This window comes from Simochromis diagramma, unplaced genomic scaffold, assembly GCF_900408965.1.
Source record: "Simochromis diagramma unplaced genomic scaffold, fSimDia1.1 OVJJ01000705.1, whole genome shotgun sequence".
NCBI lineage: Eukaryota > Metazoa > Chordata > Actinopteri > Cichliformes > Cichlidae > Simochromis > Simochromis diagramma.
The window spans coordinates 3,672,980-3,697,477 of record NW_024387448.1 but is presented as its reverse complement, the minus strand read 5'-3'; the positions used below and the strand labels follow the sequence as shown (position 1 = coordinate 3,697,477).

Here is a 24,498-nt window from a genome sequence, read left to right as displayed (position 1 = left end):
TGTTTATGTTTGTTACCTATCCTTATTTTGATTTTGTGATGTAAATTTATTAGTATTAAAGAACATGATAATCTGTCTGTGCTCATTTGCATAAAGGTATTCATCATAAGCAACACAAGAAAAATTAATTGCATTTATAACATTAGAGTTTGTTAACATCACATCTTTTTTTCTGTGGTTATGGATTAACTGAATTTATCAGTATTAAAGAACTTGGTAAACTATGTTAAGTTTGTTTGCATGAAGCAATATTATGACTCTGTTGAGGCAGATATTATTTAATGGCGTCAAAATTATGTCATAGAGAGTGCTGAGTAAAAAAATCATTTCTAGATCAGTTTATTGAAATATTTCAAATGAAAATAATAATAGCAAATTAAAAACATCAAAACAGCCACGTGCATCAGTTATTAAACTTAACATTTATAATTTATCAACAGTTGATCAATTGTACATTCTAATACAGTATGTTGTGTGCCAGTGTCACAGCATCAAGGGGAATTTTAGTTTAATGAAGAGAAAAGCATAAAAAGGTGCTGTATATGAAGTAAGGACACTTGTGTGTTAGTTAGTTGTGTGTCTTTCAATCTAAGTTCATATTTGTGAGTCTAGCTTTGGCGCGTATGCTGCTCATTTCCATTTTTGGTGGGCGAAGCCATGGCAATATAAAGCCGAGCGCATCATTTGTCTGTCTCACTCTCAAGTCATGAGCTGTGGTGACGATGTGGTTCCTCCTCCTGCTTCTCCACCTTGCTCACATTGAGCTGGTGATCTCACAAGGCAAGTTAATTCAGTTTATTTCATTCTGAACAGTAGTAATATTGTTAATTGTTGGTACTAATTTGAATTTCTCTATATGACCGTGTGTGTGAATGCGTTAGAACTGAGTCCAGATGTGATCCTGAATTTGAACCAAAAACCCCCCAAAACAATCAATGCAGTACTTTTGTGTAAAATTCAACTTAGGATAAATCCTTGAAATAACTTTGAAATATTATTTATATTTTAAAATCCACCCATTCTCTCGGGTCAGGGTCGCAGGAGCCTATCCCAGCTGTTTTAGGGCGAGAGGCAGGGTACCCCCTGTGCAGGTTGCCGCCAGTCTGTCACAGGGCAAACATATAGAGACAGAGAACCATTCGCACTCACAATCACACAGGGCACCTATGACTCTCCTTCTCTCATTTTATTTAAAAACTATATGTAAAATTGTTTTATTTATAGCAGCCTTTTCAAGGTGTGGAAGAAATGTAACAGTTCAATTCAAGTGTATGTCCAGATTTCTGTTGTGATTTTTTTTTAAATCAAGACTTTTCAAGTGCAAACTGGGTTTTTCTGTCAAAAAAAAAGTCAAGAAAAGTACAGTATTTACAAAGAGCTCAGTGACAAGAGCCACGTGTCAGAGGAGGGAAGTCCGAGATTTTTGTGACGGATTCTGCAGATGCAGGTGCAAAATATAGTCAGGACAATATTGAAATTAAGAACACAGGCTGATTTTGTCCTGAAATGAACTGACTGCACCTGTGTTTAAAACAGTGCAATATTTGTAAATTATCCATAAAACTAACCACACCCATCAGCATACCTCCGAATTGTACTCGCATGCTATTTTGGCCCATTAGCAAATTTAGCCCTCGCTGGAAATCACAGTGGTCCAGTGGTTAGTACTGTCACTTCACAGTGCGAAAGTGATTCAAATCCAGCCTGGGACCTTCCTGTGTGTAGTTTGTCTGTTCTCCTCGTATCTGCATGAGTACTAAGGGCTTAGTTTAATTGGTAATTCTTAATGATGATGGTGAGTGTGAGCATCAGCGGTGTTCTGTCTCCATGTGTTAGCCCTGTGACAGACTGGTAACCTGTCATGGGTGTACAATACCCTTCCTCTTAATCTATGCCATTTACAATAGACACCCCATATGTTAAAAAAATATAAACCACTGTGGTTTTTCATTGTTGTTTTTGTATAAATCTGCTGAGGAATGATGATATTATCCTAAAGAAAGACATGAAGGGATTAAAAAGATTTGTAAAAAAAGTGTTTTTACCGATATTCAGATAAAAAAAAACAAATAAACAAAAGACATTTTAAATTTACAACTTTAAATATTTACTTTGCAGTTCCCAAAAGTAAGTCAGCCATGAAAAAATCATAACAATAATAATAATTTGCTGTATAAACCTTGTATGTTCCTAGCTGAGGACAAACTGATTCTAAAAAACAAAGGAGGCTACCCATGTGAAGGCTACCTTGAAGTCTACCATAACAACACATGGGGTTATGTTGGGGATACACGCTGGGACAAGAACACTGAAAAAGTGGTTTGTAAGAGCACTCACTGTGGGAAACCTGTGGAGAACTCAGTAATAGATACTGTTAAGCCTTCTGAAGACAGACCGATCTGGCTCAATGAACTGAAGTGTGAAGGAGACGAGAGCGCTCTGTGGGAATGTAAACATCCTGGTTGGAAGTCCAGCTATTACTCAAAGTTCACAGTGAAAAAACTTAAGTGTTCAAGTAAGTTTGTTAGATCATTCTTTCTCTTTTTTTTCTGGGGGTGGGGGGGAGGTGGGGGGTGGGGGGGGGGGGTATTGAAAGTACTGCCAAAAACTGCAACTTTAAAAGCTTAAACTCTTCGCTAAAAGTTGTTAAGAAAATTAAGAAAATGAACTGTATTGGAAATTACTTGATAGGATCGATTGTGGTGTTTGTTGTTTTTTATCTGTATTTATATTTGGCTGGTAATTGAGTGCGTTCCTCAAGGTAATATCACATTGAGCCTGGATAGACACAAATGTGCTGGAGCTGTCAAGTACTCCATTGATGGCAAACCTCCGGGTTACTTTTGTAACAACAGCATTGGTATGTATTTTCTTTTTGCTAATCTTCTATGTGGCAGAGCTGTTCAAATATTGTCAAGATTTCTCTCTCAATTTGATGTTATAATAATATTTTATTGCTTTTTGAAATGTTTTGGACTGTTTTAATTCCTCTCTTAAAAAGGTGAAAAAGAAGCCAGACTTCTGTGTAAAAATCTCGGGTGTGGTGGACTCAGAGAAATTCCTCCCTCAGAGAGTATGGTTAGTGATAATTTCAGGGACTCATCAAAGATGAAGATCGATTGTTCAGCCTTTAAAAATGCAGATCCAGATCATCTGTGGCAGTGTGTGAATGGCAAACAGGACAATTCAGCATCATGCAAACCTGTTTCTGTCATATGTGAAGGTAACACACACACACACACACACACACACACACACACACGCGCGCACACACATATGGTGAAAGTGTTTTTATGAACAGGTTATACGAGACTGCAGCTCAAAGGAAATCCGTCAAATGTGTGTTCTGGGCAGCTGGAGAAAGAAGAAAATAACAACTGGGTACCTGTTCAACAGGACAACTTTGATTTTGATGTGTGCCAGCAAATGCACTGCGGTAACTCTCTCAGCCCAAACAACAGCACAAACAAAAACCTTAATGTGACATGCACAGGTAATTCAACACACTTATATTCCAACACAAACAACTTCCAAGCAAACACTTCACACTGTGAAACTGCTCTCTCTCTCTCTCTCTCTCCCTCTCTCTCTCAGATAAAGTTAAAGTAGTTCTGAAGCACTCTGGTGAAGACAGCAAGTGCTATGGTAGAGTTAATATTAAAGTGAATGATTCAGTTAATCCTGTGTGTGCCTCCACCTGGACTAAAAAGGAAGCTGAATTGGTCTGCAAGGAGCTTGGATGCGGGGAAGTGAGTGTTCAAGTTTAGTCACCATAAGTTACCTGTTGTTCTGATACATGGATACTGAGTGTATCAGAAACTGTCCATACAGCAGTGCTACTGGGTTTATTGTAATTAGTGTACTAACGTGCACCATTAATACTGAATGCACATGAAGTAAAAGCTGCTGGAGATGATAACAATATTATATATTTCTTTGATGTCACAAGAATATTAGTGATCACCATGTAGCTTTTTCTCCTCAGTATAGTTGGATTGATGCTTTTTTACAGGGTTGCAACAAATGTTTATTTTGTGAATTTTAATAATCACTTGATTTGATCAACATGGCATTGTTTGAACCTCAAAATAATTAAAGCAGGGGTCCCCGACTCCAGGCCGGTTTTAGATCTCACCTTGAGTCTACACACCTGAATCAAATGATTAGTTCATTACCAGGCCTCTGGAGAACTTCAAGACATGTTGAGGTGGTAATTTGGCCATTTGAATCAGCTGTGTTGGATTACTGACACACCTAAAAACTGCAGGACATCGGCCCCCGAGGCCTGGAGTTGGAAACCCTGGATTAAAATAAATGAATTAAAATTAAAAATGTTTAAAGTAAGTTCAACAGTTTGAGCTCCTAATCAATCCAACCAAACAAGTGGATGTTAGTTTTATCAGTACTGTTTGGTAATTTAAGTTATTCCACTGTCCGTGATTTATATTTATTCACCACTCTTTTTTCCCCAGGCTAACAATATGCAGTGACTCGTTGTCTTTAAATCAGTCAGTGTTTTCTGTCTGTCAATGAAATAAAGCAAACTCATAAATGCTTTGTTCTAGCTGATTTATACTAAAGTCGAACGTCAAAATTCAGGAGGGATAATGGACCATGTGAGCTGCAAAGGCAATGAGTCCTCACTGTGGCACTGTCAGTCTCAGCATGGCAAGAACATCCAGTGTTCAAACCAACCTTATGTGGTGTGTTCAGGTGAGATACAGCAGTGGAAATGTACAGAGTGGCTGCTGATGGCCTTTGTCTGCTTTTATAATGGGATTTTAAATCCTGCAATAAATTCTATGTCGAGAGAGAAAATGAGTTACTTCATTCAGTGAAATTGTGACATTGTTAAATTCTGATTAAATTTTCCCAAAATGTGTTCAGTAAGAGTTTGATTTAATTTATTTAATATTTTTGTGTTTCGTGGCTGATAAATCTCTTATTGTCGTGGTACAGGCAGTGTGGAGGTGAAACTGGCAGATGGTCCTGGAAGATGTGCTGGAAGATTGGAGATAAAGCATGAGGGCCAGTGGAAGAAAGTTCCTGAAAAAGAATGGACAGACGCTCAATCAGCAGCTGTCTGCAAACAACTGCAATGTGGGGAAAAAGGCAAAACTGAAAAATTCAGTCAGGGTTCTGGTAGCTTCCTGTCAATAACGTGTCCAAGAAATAAGAAGATATCAAAGATATCTGAGTGTTTAACAGAAAACTCAAACAACCGATTTTCAGAAGCGGAAGCGAAAGCAGCTGGAATCACCTGTGAGGGTGAGTGTCACGTGCCCTTTGACCTTGTTGCTGTGTATAACTGTTATAAGTAATTACACATGTGTCACAAATGATAGTGCTTTCCCAAAGTAAACATATTGAAATATAATAAAATGCTAGAACCAGGAAAAAGCCATTTTCGTTCATCGATGTCAGTCAGAAGAAAAAAGTGTTTTTTTTCCCTCTGCTTAGTTACATGCTTCTATTTAGTAAATCATCAAGTCTAAGGTCTAAATACACTTACCTGTGAAAATCCAACTAGAAACCCAAATAAACAATTTGTCTTTTGTGAAAAAGTCATTAGGCTTTTTTGGGTGCCAAATGTCTTTGTCAGTAGATTAGCAGACTAATTACAGACAAAATAATGTTTGCCCAATAGTGGAGTGTTTACCAGCCACTCACACCTTGGCCAATAGAATAGAATAGAATAGTTTTTTATTGTCATTGTAAATTTACCACAAAATTGTGGGGGCTCCTCGTCAAGTGTGCAGAAATAAAATATAAATAGTAAGACAACAGGAATAAATAACAAGCATTCTTCATTGCTTTTAATGTCTTTAAATTTCCTTCACCTTAATTCTAAAAAATCTGAGGTTGTCAGTTGTTACAGTAAAACCGAATCATCATTTAAGAGCCTTCGTATCATTTTTGGTACTGATTTGAAATTTGAATCTCACATCTCAACGCTCACCCAGTCTATTTCGCTCATTTAATTAGGAAACATCACAAATTTCAGACCCTTACTGACACTTAGCTTTGTGGAACTTTTATTGCACGCTTTAATTTTCTGTTGTCTTGAGTACTGTGACTCACTTGTCACATGCACCTCTCGGTCCTCTTTAGCTCGTGTTTAGCTGGTCCAGAATGCAGCACCTACACTGCAAACAAAAACTAGCTGGTGCTCATACATATATATAATGCTTTTCTACTCCTTTAGAGCACCCAGAGTGTGTTTTGCTGAAAGTAGTAGAGAATCATTATTCTGCTCAGCTATCAGCAAACACATTCAGCATTTTAAAGTCAAAGCACTTTTTACTACAAGCCCAATTAACCCAGTCACAAGCACACATTCATGCAGTGCTTTAATCCTGTGTCTAAGGGCTTTGTCTAACATTCACACATGAACGAATGACCTTTCAACAGGTAGACGACCTGCACAGCCACTTACTGTATATCATGTTTCTCTCTTTGTGTCCATCAGGTCACAAGGTGGTGTTTTTAAGTGGAACCTGTTCTGGTCACGTGGGGATAGAGCATGGCAGAGAAATCTACTGGCTCTCTGGGTCTAAAGAGACATGGAACCAAGAGTCTGCAGACACAGTGTGTCAGCAGATGCATTGTGGGAACGCTGCAAACTTTTCTTTCAAGTCTAGGGCTGATATGATTAATAAAGTTTGGAACAACTCTTTTAGCTGCTCATCCAGAGAAAAGTCTCTTTTTGAGTGTAACCAAACTACACCTCTGCCTCCTGACCACCATAATTCTACTGCCTATGTGAAATGTTCAGGTAATGTGAAATATGAATGAGTTAAAGTATAAAACTAAGAATAAGGTCATTATGGAATTGATTTATTGTGTCACAGAAGAGACAATTTACTTATAACAGACTTTACCTTTTAATGTCCATAGATGTACATTCACCTCCTTGTTTTCTCTCAATCAAATTTCTACTATTTTCTATTTTTTCTGAAACCTAGCTTGGTCTAAGAAGTTGTGAAATATCTGCTGATACTAGTTTCCTCTTAAATTTAACTTTTTCATGTCACAACAGGAAATATTGAGATGAGGTTGACGAAAAGCTGCTGGGGAAAAGTCAGGATTCGTGTAGAAGAGAAGGAAGGAGATATGTGTGGAGACACCTGGACAGAAGACAAGTCTGTGAAGCTGTGTGAAAAGCTGAACTGTGGGACGCCCATAAAAGCCCACAACAGTCCCGAAGATGGTGATATCCATTTTAAGAGTTTACACCCGACAAGTCAGACTACTGACCTGACACAGAGCATCTTTGTCAAAAACCAGGACAATGATAAGTCCTGTAAAGAAAAACCAGCCTATGTTGTTTGCTCAGGTAATTGTTTTTTAAAAGTAATTTTATATTGCAAAAATATAATAAATGGCATAACTTGCTTTTTAAAAAGTTTCATTTTCAACTGATTTGGACCCTTTGGAAAAAAAGTGCCAGTTTTATTGGTTTGTTGATTCTTCAGTAACTAAGTTACAGGATAACAGAATGTAAAAAACAAACAAAAAGACATAAGTCTGTTTTTAAATGTTCCTTCAAATGTTTTAAAAATATCTTTTTAAATACTGTTTTTATAATTAAGCTCATTTGTGTTAAAGAAGCAAATATAAATCTTTCTGAAGCTATCAGACTGAAATTCTTTACACTAAGATGATGATAGTTCTTGTTGCTTAAAATTCTAATTAAAAATAAAATAAGACTATTATAAATATATGGTATTATTATTTTTGTTTTGTTTTCTTGCAGGTAGTGTCAAGCCCAGATTTAGCATTCCCAGTTACAAATGCTTTGGAAACGTAGAGGTGGAGTATGAGGGGAAGTGGATCCCTGTGTGCGAGGATGCTCTCAACGACACTAACAATGGAAACACCATCTGTCAGGAGCTTAAATGTGGTGATGCTGTGGAGACTCTTCCCTACTTTGGACATGCACCAGCAGATGAATTAGCCATTTCAAACCTAAACTGCACTGCAAATGCTAACAGTCCATTATCTGCATGCAGCAGTATTACTGCTTCTACAGCTGCCTGCAAACACAGAGGCCTCCGATGCTCTGGTGTGTATAATGATCTTTGTGTCAGCAGTTTCTGAATTATTCTTTGCTCCTTCAGCCTAATTTTAAAATAAAGGCTTTGAAACTGAATTGAAATTGAAACAAACTGAGACTAGTTTGTATTTCAGAAAAATGTTGAGATAAAAATAATGCTGCGTTCAAACTTTGACATGCTCGCCTTCAAAGGTTACTTTTAGTGCAATAAAGGGTAGAATGTTAACATCCTCACCTCCATTAATCATATTTGTTCTACTCAGTTTTACTCTTTTCTTTTCTGCTTGTTGTCCATGTCACCAGTATGGCTCTGCCACACAGTCTGACTCACTAATGTCTGGAATCAGCTGGAAACAGCTGGCCTGTGCAGTCTGATGGTTATAGAAATATCGCTGCCATCAGTTGTCATCTCTTTGTTATCACTCTATAAAATCATTTTATTTACACAGCAGTCAGAAGGGTAGCTAAACTTCAAAAGTGTAAAACTTTAAGTTGATGCAGGATCATAATGTCATTTCTGTGTGCAGAGTGTGTTATTTATATCATTCAGATCCTGTTGGTTACATCATGTTTTGTGAACTTTTTATTTCTCTTGTCTGTCTCAGAATGGAGGACGATGGTACCTGACAAAAAGGCCTGTAGTGGAACAGTGTTGGTTCACTGGAGACAGGGACTCAGTGCTGTTTCCAGAGAAAACTTCAATGAAACTGAGAAGGAAAAGCTTTGCCAGGATATGGACTGTGGTGGATACCAATCAACAAATAAAAACCACCCCCAAACAATTGAAATAGATTCTTTTTGGAACAAAAGCTTCAGCTGTGGTGAAAATCCAGGAAGCATTTGGGAATGTGAAAATAAATCCACACCCTCAAGGAAGGAGCCCGTCTTTATTGAATGCAAAAGTAAGATTTATATCAGCAGGACTGATCTTAAATGATCACAAACTTTTTACATTTGCACTGAAAACACTGAAGAGTGAAACAAGACACTCGGAGTGTGAAGGAGAATTATTCCAGATACACTGGATAAAGTAACAAACCAAAGCTAAAAGTCTTAAATGAACTATTTGATTATGGACTTGTGCTTCATATTTTGACTTTGCGGTGCAGAGAAGATTAACTGATCACTTCTACCTCAGTGCTTTATGTCTTTATCAATACTTGATTGCAGTGTTTATTGCTTTCCTTCCCAGAGGAGCCCAGTGTCAGCCTTTCACAGGGCTGTCGTGGGGAAGTGAGGATAGATGGCGTTCCAGTGTGTGCTAGTAACTGGGATCCATCCATCGCACAGAAAGTTTGCCAAGAAAAGCTTTGCGGCAATGCTGTCTTCACTGAACTCAAAGCTCCATCAAAGGGTTCAGGTAACATTTACCATGTCAGCTGTGAAAAGTACCATTCCATCATTGGCCAGTGCAGGAGGACTAAAGGAAAGTGTGACAAAAATGTGGTGTTCATTACTTGTAGTGGTAAGTGTGAGTCCATACACCTCTCTTTCCATAAACTCATCCCTATATACAGTACATACATGTATGTCCTCTCTTAATTCTGGTAGTATTTTAATTCATTATCTTGGGGTAATTTTTAGGTATTTATTTTATAAAACAGAAGATTATTTCTTTAAAATAAAAATGACATTGTCAAGCTCATTATAAGATAGTGAAGCTACAAATAATTTGCATTGCAAACCATGACACTTATAGTCTGGCAGGTTCTGTCCAGAAATCTGAGTTATTTTTTGAAAATTTCTAAAAATAAATATGTGGAACACATGTTTTACACTTCAACTTTAATAAATGCAGAGTGATGACAGGTGCTTGCTTTGCTCCTAGTGATTTTGCTAAAGCTAAGGTGACCATCTCTAACATCATATTTGTCAGACAGAAGTGGATGAGCTTGTTTCTTTGCTTTTACAGAAAGTGTAAAGTTCCGCACGACTGAAAAACATGGAGGTGTCCTTGAAGTCAATTATCGAGATAAGTGGGAAAGAGTATGTCCATTTAATCGTTCCCCAGTGTTAGAGACAAAGCTCTGTAAAGAAATTAATGAGACCCATAGCGGCTCTACGGAAATCAAACAGGTAAACCTCTCCATTTTACGTCTTGAATCGGTCACTGATTTGTCTCATATTCTACAAACCAAAATCATGGACAGTTTCCTGGCTCTGTGTCTCAGCTTAATCTAATAATGAAGACTGGAATCTCACATTTTAAATATTTAGGTTTATAAAATGGAAAGAAATGCATGAGACTTGTATCTGAATAAACACAACTTGACCAAATGTTTGAAGTTAGAAACTTTCTGGACACTTTGCTGACACAAAGTTTGCAGAAATATAAAATAAATTGAATGTCCCAATACTTTTGGTCTGGACTTCTAGTGACTTCTGCTGTGTGTTGCTTCAGTCCGGCCTGTTTTTTACTGCCAGAGAAATTTCAGTGTTTTTTATTCTGGCTGTATCTCTAAATGTGAAAAAGTTTAAATTTGATTCAAGGTCAACTTAGAAACAACACTGGAGTTCACTGATGTTACCATGGACGTCAAGCGCTCTGTCAAACAACGTTCCTGTGGAAAAGTTTCTTCAGCTACAATATTTTGTGAAGGTAAGATAAACCATGAATCCATCAATCAATTACTTGTTTTTGACAGAAAGACACTTTTTGTATTCTGTAAATCTGAGCTGACTTACTTTGATCAACGTGATACAGATAAAGTGGAATTCAAACTCACTGTAACTAAATCCGGAAAAAAACATAATAAACTGGCTGTGTTTGATTTCAGAATATGAAACACTGACTACCGCAACACCACCGCCATCACGTCTGCGTATACCCACAGGACCTATTATCGTGGGTGTGATATTTCTTCTTGTTGTAGTGATCTTGATTTCTTCATTTATACGAATGTATGTCAAGAGAGTCAGGGAGTCCAGAGCTTTAGGTGAGTATATTTATTACATGACTTACACACATGTTTTTTTGTTTTTTTGTTTTTGCTCTAATGAATTACCTTAAAAGGCATAAAAATCCTGACTGAACATGAGATCAATCCAGAGCTTTCATACTTAAAGGAAAAGGGTGTTGGAAACTTTTAGAGGGCAGTCTTTCAGCATACTGACTGAATTCTGACTCAAATAATGCCGTCACTGCTGCTGATTGAACAAGGAGCACATCAGCTCCACCAAACTCGACCAAATGTAAATACAGAACAGAGAAAATTAAGAACGCCTGTGCTTGTGGTGTGTTTTTCATGCTCCTGTGCTCCTTGTACAGTTACTTCACTGGTACATTAGCACAGTGCATTGGTGAGACAGCTGTTGCTGTATGAGTAAATTTATAACACTGTAACCTTTCAGCAAGAATGCTGCCAGGGAAAGACATGGAGTTTGAAAGTGGAGATTATGAGGACGTCATGGACAAAGACAATGAGATGGAAGACTTCAGTCGTGGCAGTGAGTCATTCATTCAGTGTTATCTTATCTGTTTTTTTTCTAAACAGTGTTTAAAGTCCATAGCTTAATGGCCTTTGATATACTCTACACCACTACTATCGTTATTTTAATTTGGACACGATAATATGAGAAGCTGCACCACCTACACTAACGTGCATGTTAGTACTACAGTTTTCTGTCTTCATAACTTATTTTTAAATAACTGTACTATATCAAGAACGTCAGTGGCTCTGCCCATATAAATTAAATTGTTACCTGTTTTTATATGTTTTATATAAAAACATGTATATGTTTTATATAAAAACATGTATATGTTTTTTATCCTCTTCAACGTCATCCTTCCTGCTGTCGAGTTGAAGGTGCACAAATTTAAATTTCACCTAAATTTCAAAAAGATAGACATAAAACAGGTATAAAAAGTAAAATTATCTTTCAAAAAAGTAATATCAGGACAACACATCTTCTCTTTGACAGGATTACACCATCTTTTGTTCACATATAAATCCAGACCCCCACCTTTTCTCTTGCCACTAGCTTTAGCTTCTGTGTCAGATTGTATCAGAGTGGAACCAGGTATATACACATTATCCAATCCAATCCAACTTTAGTTATATAGCACTTTAAAAACAACAAAGTTGACCAAAGTGCTTTCCAATAATAAAACAGAGATAGCAGTTAAAAACCATACATTAAGCAGACAAAGAAATAAATATAAATAACAATAAAATAAATACATATTTTATGTAATACATATTTAAATATGAAAAAGAAGATAAAAAGGTAAAAATCAGTGTGTGTATGTATATATATCTATATCTATATATATATATATATATATATATATATATATATATATATATATATATAAAACATCAGTAAAATAGACAATACGATATACAATGAATAAAATTGGAGGGGAGATGGAGGGGAAATTTATTCCATAATTTGGGGGCCACAACAGCGAAAGCTCAGTCCCCCCAGTGTTTCAGTCTCGATATGGGGACAGCAAGGAGTGCTGGTCAGTTGACCTGAGAGACCTTTGTGGAGTGTATCGTTGTAGAAGGTCTGACAGGTAAGAAGAAGTCAGGCCATTTAAAACTTTAAAAGCAAAAAAATTAAGTTTTAAAATGAATTCTAAAATGGACAGGCAACCAGTGTAAAGAGGCAAGAACAGGGGTGATGTTCTCACGTTTGCGTGTCCCTGTCAACAAGCGAGCAGCAGCATTCTTGACCATTTGCAAGTGTGATAGTGAAGCCTGATCAATACCAATATAAAGTCCATTACAAAAATCAAGGTGAGTGGTCAGAAATGCATGTAAAACTCTCTTCAAGTCATAAAAAGAAATAAAAGGTTTTACTTTAGAGAGCTGCCTCAGCTGAAAAAAGCTTTTTCTCACCACTGTGTTTATCTGTTTGTCCAGACATTAGAGTCTGAGTTGCTTTGATTCAACCATGTTTCAGTAAAACAGATAAGACTGCACACACAGTATACTTTTTGAGTCTTTAGCAGTATCACTAGCTCATCACTTATTTTCATAGAGTTGACAGACTTTGCTGCTACCAGATCAATAATAACCTTAAGGTAGAATTATCACCTTTCTGACACTGTCACAAATTGAAAAAGTAATACATTTCCGGTTTATTAAAGTGTTCCTTTTTTTCTATAGTAGACCCCCTTGTTTGTCAAACTATTTGCCTGCCTTAGATTTATTTCAGACAGCTCCCAGTTTCTTAAAAAATAAAAAACAGGCACAGATCTGGGATGTGGAAGTTTATTTTTTAATCCAACATTAGCTTTTTTTCATTCAGGATTCAGATCTGAGACTGAATTTGTCTCAGAAAATGATGGGCGGAGTGTTTCCTCTTTACCTTATGATGATATTGATGAAGCAGATGAGGCTCGACCCCTGACCTTTCCGGCCACTACTGCTCCTGCTGCCCAAGACATCAACGTTCATGAAGGTGTCCATAATGAAAACACTTGAAAGTTCTGAACCAGTTTGAACACAGTGTTTTCACATTTCAGTACCAATAAATTTCAAATTTGAAAATGGCATCAATCTAATCAGTGTTTAACTGTGCCAAACATTTTTCTTTGTGACAGACGGGGTGACCTACGAAGTGGAAGATCCACAGGAGAGTTATGATGACATTGATACAATCCCTGAAACTGCACAGACTACAGCAGAGGTCCACGACAGCCCTGAAACACCACATGACTTAAACACAGCAGCCCCAGGATTGGTGAAGAGGGATGAGGACTACCTAGAGCCAGATCAAGATGAGTGAGCCAAATGCAGCTTTAGAAACTACTTTTAAAAAAAAAAGTCTCACAAAGTGGCTCATGACAAACACGACAAAATTAACTGTTCTTTTTCTCTAATTAAAAATAAGAGGTCAAAAATAATTAAAATATATTCATGCAACATACATTTACTGAAATTCCTTGAAGAAAACGACATTTAATGCAAGAACTTAATTTTAAAAGAATTTAAATCCATCCCTTGATCCTGTATAGCAAAAAACTTAAAATGTAAAATGTAACAAAAAAGACAGATACTAGTGTTATCAATAAATCATTCCATGATATTGTGTTTAATAGTAGTTGAATGTAAAGCTTTTATCAAACATGTCTGTACTGTGTGGTATTACATTTTTCATTCAGTTTTCTTTGTTTAAATGCGTGACGTTGATGCAACACATGAGCTAGCTAATAGATAGATAGATAGATAGATAGATATTAAAAAGGTTTGCTTAGCTTACAGTTTCTTAAAGGCGGGGAGCTAGCCTCCTTTTCCTGCTTCTTGTTTTCAGGCTTAGCTAAGCTAACTGTCTTGTTACATTTATATTCAGCTATAAATGTGAGTGTAATATCGATATTTCATCAAACTCTGTAGAAACAAACAAGTGTATGCCTCATAATATTAAGCTACTGTTCTAAATATAGTATACTCTTTAAAACATAAAGAATTCAATAAGTTTTGGTTGCCATCTTTTGTCTTTCTGAGTGATTTTGTTTCAATTAACACATCAGTTAATGGTCTAACCTGAAATACCAGTGCTGTTGGTATTTTGAAACTGGTCCCTTTAGTCCTCATGTTAAAGATGCTCAACTTCACAGGAACATATCTGAGTGACACGTGTGTGATCTTTCATCGTGTTTAGCTTCGCTGGTACATTTTGTTTCAGCACTAGTCAACATTAACATGTGATTTCGAGTCACTGTGAATTACGGATGTACTTTGCTAACAGAACTAACTGGCCAGCACTACGATTAGCTGCTAACTCCCAAGCTCTACCCTACTCCCAGTTGAGATTACATTCTGTTCATAGGGATGAATAACACTGCTTTACTGACAAAAATGAACAACATTTTTAGGTTTGATCCTTTATGCACATCTAGTGATGCCTCAGACACTCGGGGATTTTGGAAATGGCTTAGATGTTGAGTATCAAACTGTATGTTATGTATGCTATTTATAGTTTGATACACAGCACAATAAGCCATTTTATCAATAAGACGTCGCTTGTAGAGTCACCCGAAGCTCTGAACCTGAAAATATTACGTGCAATTCTTTCAGGTTGTTGACTCTTTCACTAATGTTTGGGTTCAAAAGAATTTGAATATATTTTCATGATCATGCACTTTAATGTTCTCTATTATAATTAATCATTTCAGCTGAATTCTTAAAACTATAACAGCCATTTAAATTTTAGCAGTTACTATAGCTATCTGCACTGATCATCTATTCCAATAGTTGTCAAACCGCTTACATTGTTTATAACTGTTTATAACTTCCATTAGTTTCTGTCCTGTTTATGACTTTTAGCTGATATGTAATAAATCCTTGCGATGTCTTTATTATTGTCTTGGGAAAATTCACATGTGATGACTATACGACAACCTGTCAGTTTGTGGTAGGTACAAAAACAACAAAAACAAACAAACAAAAAAACAATACATGTTACTGTTACTGTACTTGAGTAGAATTTTCAGGCATCTATACTTTGCTTGAGTATTTATTTGTCTGACAACGTTTCACTTTTACTCCCTACATTTTTACACAGATATCTGTACTTTCAACTCCTTATATTTTCAAAACAGGCTCATTACTTTAGGTGGTATCAGTGGAATAATTTATAGTGTTACACTCGGGGTTAAAGTGAGCCAGAGTGAGTGCACATGTCTGTAAGCTGTAGTCACAGTAATTCAGCATCTAGTGTTACGGGAAAGGAGTGAGGATGGAGAGTGTAACATGTTTCTATTAGCTCAACAAACATCAGTACACACACATTTTTATGTGTAGTTTCACACACAGTGTTTCTGCTAGCTAAAGGTCTTGCTGCTGTGTTTTCCAGTTGGAGCAGGATTAGAGCTAATTTCATACAGGGATGGAGAACGATGTAAGAAGGAAGGATATAGATGAAAGTTTCAAAGGTAAGCAACACTTGATAAAGTGCAAATGTGAAGCTTACATGTATCATCATCATTTTTTTCATATATTGGATCCATATATGATTTGTTTTGATAAATGAATAAATACATTAAATGTATTTTCAAATTGTGAAACATCCTGTAAAATAAATATATACTAGCTTTGTGTTCTTCCAACACGGTAGTTTAGTGCAGGACAAACTCTTCATTATTATATTAGGATGGCACAAGGTGTAGATACCTTTGCATAAAATATATGATAGAAGCTTGCATTTTTTCACTTTCAATTAAGTAAAGTAGTTGATTCAATACTGCAACTTACTGCACTGTTTTTAACACAGGCTTTGTTCTTCCACTTAAAGCATGTTTGTGCTTTTGATATCTCTGGGGCCCAGCAAAATTAAAACCCAATCTTATTTATTTTGAAAGTTGTATTCAAAAACATCAACAATAAAGACTGTTGGCTGTAAACTGCCACTGGGAAACTTCAATTCAAGAGTAGTAAATTTAGGTCAGGGTAATCAGTAATATTGTCCTATTTAATTCAATTTGTACACGCTTGTGAGTAATTTCAACCAGAAATTCTGTTACTATTGTGGCCCACCTGGGTACACTATGGGAATCACTGCTATAAACAAAAAAAAATGCAACACAACATCTCCACAGCCGCCATGTGGTTTTCTTTCACATTTATCCATCCTCTTCCACTTATCTTTATCAGTGTTGTGGTGGGGTGTTGGAACCAGCGGCGGGGCACACCACGAACAGAGAACATGAGCTGAGACGAAGTTCTTAACTCATGTCAGAGTCATGTAAATGATGGTTTTAGCTACCTGCTGATTATATTTAGCTGATTTAGTACTCCATTAATTTAGCATTACCATCTCTGGATAAGTACATATTTAGCATTTTATAATTTTTCTGATTTGTTTGTTCTGATGTCAGCAGTAAAATAAATCATATAAACTGTTATTTTGTGGGAAAACTATCATCAGGCCTCATTTAAATGTGTGTGAAATGGGACAAGCTATTCTATGATATTTTAGTCATTTAATCACCATGTTAATATTCCACTAACTTTATGCAAACTCTTTTTACATTCATGCTAGCTTGGAAAGGGTTTATTCCTGCATTCATACACGTTAAGCTTTGTATTATATATATGATAGTATTATATTTGGTGTATTTGTTACAGGCCCCAGGAGTGGTGTCACTATAACAAAGATGAAATTAATGTAAATACAAGTGAAGTTCAGGAACAATAAAGGCACAGTGCACTCGGTTTACCTTCCAAACTGCATCTGTTATTCAAGTTTCATTAACAGTAACAATATCCATGTGTATCACTCGCTTTCAGTCTCAGTGACCTTACACGTTGCATATGTTCATCTTTTAAGTCATAAGCAGAAAAATAAATGCATTCACACTTCAATGTTCCATCTCTTTACATGTACTTCATAAGGGATTGAAAGCTTTAATACATCTACAGTGCATCTTACAGCAATATATATTTAAGGCAAATCACTCTCTTGGCTGGTTAAAATTAAAGTGGACAAATGTAGGGGAGACCGGGGATAGTTGTAACATTTTTGACATTTCTGTCTGTAAATTGGAGCTCTTTTAAGGTAGTGGATTCAAAATGTAATGCAAAGTATTTACATGTCTCGGCTATTAAATAGTGCAGCTATTTTCTCTGCAGCACAATTACCCATTGCATGGTATGGTCTCAAACACAAAGAGTGAAATGTTACAATTAACCCATAGTCTGGGTTAGTTGTAACATATCCTGGGGTGAAATGTAACACAATGAAATAAGGGTACTAACAAAATATTAACATGTAATCTTTGTTTATTCAACACATGAATGCACTTAGAGACATTTATGTAGCTGTGTGTGTGTGACAGAATGCAGAAATCTAGCTTTGGAACATATTCCAACCCCCCAAAAAAGACAAATTATGGAATTTTCTGCAACTGAATATTTCATTAATTTTGGTTGGTCTTCCTCGAGGTTGGCCTCATTGGCTCAGTGGGCATTATAACCTACAACTCTTGCACCAATTTTGAACATAACAATGAAGCTGAAAAATGTAGTTGTGCACCAGCATCGCAATTCCATTACTTTTTATCATGGCTCACCTTGGTGTGGTTTTCAGAGTGCTTCAGAAAGATGAGGAAATCTGTTTCTTGCACCCATCCTGATTTATTTCCACTACCAGTACTTCCTACTGGTCCATCTCTGACACAGTGGTCTGCATAACGTATGCGTGGGAACACAAACATTGGAGGAATTGTGTTGCCAATGGCATTAACCGCATATACAAAAGCGACCAGTGAACCTGTCTCTGCTGATGTCGTTGCCCCAACTTGTTTAATATAAGTTAAAGTAATATTGTGGTAAGTTGTAACATCTGCATTATTGTTACAACTAACCCAGACTGTTGCTGTTACAACTGACCCAGACTCCTATAGCCATGAACTAGCTAACATTACAGCCAACGGCTAAAACATTAGCACTAAAGACCTACACAGAATATATCCCCATAGACATACAAATAACACAATTCAAGTTTGATGAGTTTAACTGCAAAGCAGATAATGCTATTAGAAATTGAAATAAAGTAGAAAAACTTACTTTTTGCCATACAAATTACTTTTTTTCGTGTTAAATTGTCTGTGTTTGACAAAATGTGCTGATTTTTCACATGTGATAGCAGAACTGAATTGGGCATGCACAGGATGAGTCACATCATTTGAAACTTAGCCATGATTGGAGAAATTGGAAGTGTTACAACTGACCCACGTTACAACTATCCCCGGTCTCCCCTACCTGTTCTCAATACTGAAATTAAGGTAACTAAGCATCACCAATTAGCAGTATTATGCAGTAAAACAGCAGGGGCAGCACGGTGGCACGGTGGTTAGCACTGTTGCCGCCAGTGTTGGGGAGTAACGGAATACATGTACCGCCGTTACGTATTTAAAATACAAAATATGAGTAACTGTATTCCATTACAGTTACCGTTTAAAAAGGTGGTATTCAGAATACAGTTACTTTGTTGAAATAAATGGATTACACTGCGGTACTTTGCTGTTTCATTTTGTCGCGGGTCAGGACTGTTTGGGTTTTGTTTGACAGCTACGTTCTGTTGTTCCAGGCGGCAGCGTTACAGTTGCCATGGTTACAGGGCGACGCTCTCTCTCTCTCTGCGACTGCGTGTTTCCTGGGTGAGAGAGCGCCTTTTCGTTGTTGTTGTTGTTGTGCTAAGCCCAACAGGCAGAATGCTACAAGCATAGCTCTAAAGAATGTAGCATCATGGGCAGTGTAGTCCGTGTTGCAGGGAGAATGGACTGCCATACACGTTATGTGTCTGTGAGCGCGAGGAGCGAGAAAAAGGGGAGTGGAAAGGTATGAGTTGTCATCGAGCAAAAACGGGAGCTGGAAGCATGTAAATATAATAATAACCATTGCAGCCAATAAGAGTGCCTGATGAGCCCAGTTGTAAGTAAGCTATTAAGACTCGACTGTACACCGTGTTCGTGTTTTCCTCCGAAACAATAAGTTCCGTTGGAGCAGCCTTTCTCTGTCTCTCTCTAGCAAAGTTGACCCACACAACAAAGTAAAGCTATTTTTCAGCTACGAGCCCGACACAAACCCGACGTATTAGCCAGAGGTCCCTTTACTACGGTTCGGAGCCGTGGACCTTCAGTAATAGTAATAAATCACACAGCAATAGTACATTCACGTTGTTGTAAAAACCATGATAATATATTAAGTAATCCAAAGTATTCAGAATACGTTACTGTCATTGAGTAACGTAACGGAATACATTACAGAATACATTTTGGGGCATGTATTCTGTATTCTGTAATGGAATACATTTTAAAAGTAACCTTCCCAACACTGGTTGCCGCACAGCAAGAAGGTCCTGAGTTCAATTCCACCATCAGGCCGGGGTCTTTCTGTGTGGAGTTTGCATGTTCTCCCCGTGTTTGCGTGGGTTCCCTCCGGGTACTCCGGCTTCCTCCCACCGTCCAAAGACATGCAGCTTGTGGGGATAGGTTAATTGGATAATCCAAACTGCCACTAGGTGTGAATGAGAGTGCGAATGGTTGTCTGTCCCTGTGTGTTGGCCCTGCGACAGACTGGCGACCTGTCCAGGGTGTACCCCGCCTCTCGCCCTATGACAGCTGGGATAGGCTCCAGCGCCCCCCGTGACCCTGAAAAGGATAAGCGGAAGCGAATGGATGGATGGATGGATGGATGCAGTAAAACAATGCACACGATATCCAGCCATACCCCGTCATTCTCGCCCTCTCGGACTTTTCACCTAATTTAACCAGGGCAGAGGTTATTTCATTAAAATAATGTCAGTACACTGGTTACTTTTCTCACTCAGCTCCATGCTGTACTTTAATTCAACATGACTCACATGAATATTAATTTCAACATAATTTTCATCAACTTAATCACATATGAATATACTTTACATGAATATACTGATTCTCTTTACATTTCCAACTCAATGCCATACAAATATGTTTCCCATCCATGACTATCTGTCTGTCACACTATGGGAGCAGCTTCACTGTCTTTTATTTGTAATACTCGCAGCAGTCACACACAGCTCCATCTCAGGCACCTCTTCCCCCTGCTCACATAGGGGAGACATGATTAGACGATGGGGATTGGCTGCGTTGGTCAGCCTCCTCTGAGACCACCTGTGAACCCACTGCTTCGCCCCTCCTCTGCAGCTGAGCCACAAACCACACCCACCCTCAAATAAGAAGCCAGTCTTTATTGAATGCCAAGGTTAAATAGATTTCATTGAACCTGAACAGTTGGTTTGGACAGGAATTCAAAGTGATATGAGATCAACTGACACAAGATGTGAATCGACGTCTGGAAAGGGATCTCAAAATTGGACTGTAGGTGGCAGACAGTTGGTGCCATAAACCACCCCCTGTGTTCAAGGGTGGCTGTTCACAGTTTCAAACCATGTCTTTTCTGTCCAAAATGTGAACACTGACATCCTCGAAAGAGTACCTTTATCCTTTATATGCAGATGTACAGCTGAGTCTTGTGGAAACCAGCCAAGACAGCTTGTGAAACATCTTCTTAGATATTGTTGAATTCAGTTGTGTAAATCGACAAAGAGCAGAAAACCTCAGAGCAAGAGCTGTAAAGGTCAGCTGATCATAGCCAATTGTACTGGAAATTTCTTTATTCTATTTATTGGTCACATATTATATCACTTTCTCATTTAGCTGTATGCATAAATGTTATCACAGAGGGCCTATTGTAGAGTTGAAGACATCCAGGCACCCTGTTCAAGGGTGGGAGGGGGTCCAGAATGAGCTGGACTGAAAGTATAGGGGTATATGACATGCTGTGGAGTGTTCTTTGTGGGGGTATAAAAGAGTTCAGGACAGTGTCCTTCCTCAGAAAACCATTTTGTTTGACTTGAATGTTTTCTCCACTGCACTGTTCTTAATAAACTTCACTTCAAAAACACACTCACCTGGTGGTTGCAGTTTTATTTGAGATTTTCCACAACACTGTATACAAAGAAAACGTCTAGACCTCACATAGAAATGATTGTGCATTGTGATTCTTTCCCCTATCCTGAGCTGCTACAGCTGATTTTGGTGTTTCCCCACTGGCCCAAATTCTTCTGTGTATGTCTGGAGGCACATTCACCCTCTACAATGCATTTGCTACCTTTGCTTTCTTACTTTGAGTAAATTGTGCTATGCAGTGCTGGTACTTTTTCTCCTTTACTTGAATAAAGAAATTAATCAGTACTTTAGCTTTTACCACAGTATTATTTATGACAGGTTTCTATTCTTCTACTTAAGTACAGGATTTCTGTACTCTGATCGGGGGGAGTTGCCATTATGGTGACAGTTAGGATCCAATGGATATTTCCTTATCTCATAGTTATTCACCTACTCACTCAGTTTGTTTCTTCCCCACTCCACGTTCAAGTTCATGGTCGCTCTTCACCTGTACAACCTTACAGCCTCTGGAAATCCACCTGCTAAGTTCTAATACATCTCTTTTTCCCAGGTGTTTGTGGCTAATCTAAGCTTTACATCAGTTTCACTTTCCCAGGCTATCAAGCTGATTGTGACATCACTGGTCTCGTTAAATCATCTTTCTGCCTGCCTTCTTCAGGTCAATCAGCCTTCACGCCGCGTACTGTCATTATCCCTTGTAGGTAACTTTGTGGAAACCACTTCCCCATTGCTGCCTCTCCCCATCACTCAGACTCAGGTAGAAATTTAGACAATCATGAAGCTCAAAAATTATTTTGCTATGTCTCTACCATCCTGGAATCTGCATTAATATTTTCTCTCCTCTAACAGAAATCCCATACATTCCCCAAAACTGAAGGTACCAGTTCACTCTTTGCTACATATCTCACCCTCACAGGTCCTTTTAGTGTGTGATAGTCGCAGAGACAAAAGCTATGGTTGTCATGTCAGCTGTGATGAGCATCACTACTACTTTGGCGAGTGCAGGAAAACTAAAGGAAAGAGTGATGTAAATTTCTTGTAGTAGTCTGTATATGTCCATACACCTGTCTTCCCATGCATACATCCCTACCTTGATTCATACATCACTACATACATATGTGTTTCCTCTGCTAAACCACTTTCATTTTTGCTTAGTTTTCTTAGTCCATTTATTTTAAAAACTTTTTTTCATAAAAATGAAACAAATATTTGAGAAAAATAACATTTTCAGGGTCTTTGTGGGAGAGATCTAAAATAATCTGTATATGCAGTAGTGATAATATTTCGTGATGTGATTTTTCCTTAGTATTTCTAGCACAGAATTAGGATTTTAAGATTGATGTAACTCATACATTAGCTAGAGCCAGGGCACATTGTGTCTAACTTAGCTTAGGCTGGAGCCTGGTGAAGCAAGTGACCTCAGCTCACAAGTGTGAAAAATTTTTCTTTTTGAGTTTTTAAACAGCAACAGTTTTTACACTTTGGCTTTCATACCTTGGGACAGAGGGAAGCCAGCTGTTTCCTCGGCCCTTCTGCTCTTGCTCTTGACGAAGGCGGTCGCACTTTTCTCCTCTCCTCCTCCTCCTCTCCCTTAGCTTCCCTGCTTAGCCTCTTGTGTCCTTGTCTAGTCTCGTGTTTTTTGTATTACTTTTCCCTGGAAAACTCTCTCACAGTCTGTTCTCTAAAACCTAAAAGAGGAATTATGGATTTGATCAACTGGTCCCTGAATGCAATTGACACCCTTTTCTCAACGAGAAGTCTGGGCTCAGGTGAGCCTGAGTGTCCTGGAGGTACTTTCCCTGCCGGATACACAATGGACGGGTGGCAGAATTGGATGATCGTGTGCCTGGTGGGACTGTCGATCAAAGACGCTGAAGATATCTACCTATTCGGAACCATGATAACAGGGTTCTTGCTGATCGGAGCTGGCTTGGCCCCGGCTTATCGAAGAATTAAGAAAGCGGAACCGGCTGTTCAAACCCCCACAAGGCTGCACGCTGGGATTGAAACGATGGGACGAGGCGTGAGTTCTCAAAATGGGCTCATTGAGTGCAGCACGGATATGATGTTGGAGAAGCTTACGGCTGCTGTGAATACTCAGAATAAGACCTCTGAGCGCAAACTGGATTACATTTTGGAGGGGCTCGCTCGGAATAACACCTCTGAACAAAAATTGGATCACATTTTGGAGAAGCTCACTGTGGTCGTGAGTTCTCAGAATCGGCTCTTTGAGCACAAGAATGACAACATCACAGAGCGCAAGGTTGATAACATCATGGAGAAGCTCACGGCTCTCCAACGGGAGATTGACAGACCAGTGTCAGACTGTTAGAACAACTTTGAAATTCTTATGAGTTGTTCGCACTAAAGTAAAAACCACCATCATTTCCCCTTCGGCGCCAGCTGCGGTCTCAAGGCTGGAGCTGAACAACAACACCCTGATACGGACTATGTTTAGACTGTTCTTCCCATTCAATGCAAGGCCACCCGGGTTGGCTGGAAGACTGTTTACTTAGCCTGGCAGGGCGAAGGACACTGTCTCAGCTGAACTCTGGACATACACACACACACACACAGACATATATACACATGCAGATGTACACTCATCCCCCCTCCCCCTCCAAACGCCTTCGACGCTTATTCCCTTCCAATACTGACGGTGGATCAAGGAGACCAGCACATTGGCTGCAGGCCCGGATGTACTGTCTACACTGGCTGTCTCTCACCCTTTACCCATCCCTGTTGCTTGTCATGTGTTTCTTTGGTGTATTAAGAGTTTTTTCATGTGCTATGTGCAGGTGTTTTTTTTTCTGTTCTCAAACTGATCTCCATGTTGGAGCTCAGTCAGGGGGGAGTTATTTTTTTTTCTCCTTATCTTTCCTCATGTGGTGCTTTTTCCATTGTTATACCTCTCTGACCTGTCTTCCCCATGTGATGTTTTTGTATAATGTATGTATGATTGGAGGGTAAGATGGCGCCGCCATTGCGTGCAATAGGTCGGCAGCCTTAACATGAAATTTCCCCTTGTGGGACTAATAAA

General features: G+C 38.2%; 1 protein-coding gene across 4 annotated transcripts in view; it reads left to right on the top strand.

Annotated features, from left to right (window-relative positions):
- The first annotated feature begins 668 nt into the window (after window positions 1-668).
- LOC120722695 (scavenger receptor cysteine-rich type 1 protein M160) overlaps window positions 669-24,498 on the top strand; it is a 55,403-nt gene continuing 31,573 nt past the window's right edge. The window contains exons 1-19 of one of the 4 annotated variants that reach the window (XM_040013785.1): window positions 669-780; window positions 2,195-2,515; window positions 2,762-2,860; window positions 3,002-3,223; window positions 3,302-3,493; window positions 3,595-3,749; window positions 4,566-4,713; window positions 4,960-5,268; window positions 6,470-6,775; window positions 7,040-7,336; window positions 7,757-8,065; window positions 8,662-8,958; window positions 9,249-9,416; window positions 9,969-10,132; window positions 10,547-10,655; window positions 10,834-10,992; window positions 11,408-11,503; window positions 13,313-13,465; window positions 13,608-14,483. In XM_040013785.1, the coding sequence (XP_039869719.1) occupies window positions 723-780; window positions 2,195-2,515; window positions 2,762-2,860; window positions 3,002-3,223; window positions 3,302-3,493; window positions 3,595-3,749; window positions 4,566-4,713; window positions 4,960-5,268; window positions 6,470-6,775; window positions 7,040-7,336; window positions 7,757-8,065; window positions 8,662-8,958; window positions 9,249-9,416; window positions 9,969-10,132; window positions 10,547-10,655; window positions 10,834-10,992; window positions 11,408-11,503; window positions 13,313-13,465; window positions 13,608-13,792 (3,747 nt within the window). In that variant the 5' untranslated portion in view covers window positions 669-722 and the 3' untranslated portion in view covers window positions 13,793-14,483. Of the gene's footprint in view, window positions 781-2,194; window positions 2,516-2,761; window positions 2,861-3,001; window positions 3,224-3,301; window positions 3,494-3,594; window positions 3,750-4,565; window positions 4,714-4,959; window positions 5,269-6,469; window positions 6,776-7,039; window positions 7,337-7,756; window positions 8,066-8,661; window positions 8,959-9,248; window positions 9,522-9,968; window positions 10,133-10,546; window positions 10,656-10,833; window positions 10,993-11,407; window positions 11,504-13,312; window positions 13,466-13,607; window positions 14,484-24,498 lie in introns of those variants that run through there. The other 3 variants (XM_040013782.1, XM_040013783.1, XM_040013784.1) reach the window with 3 other exon arrangements.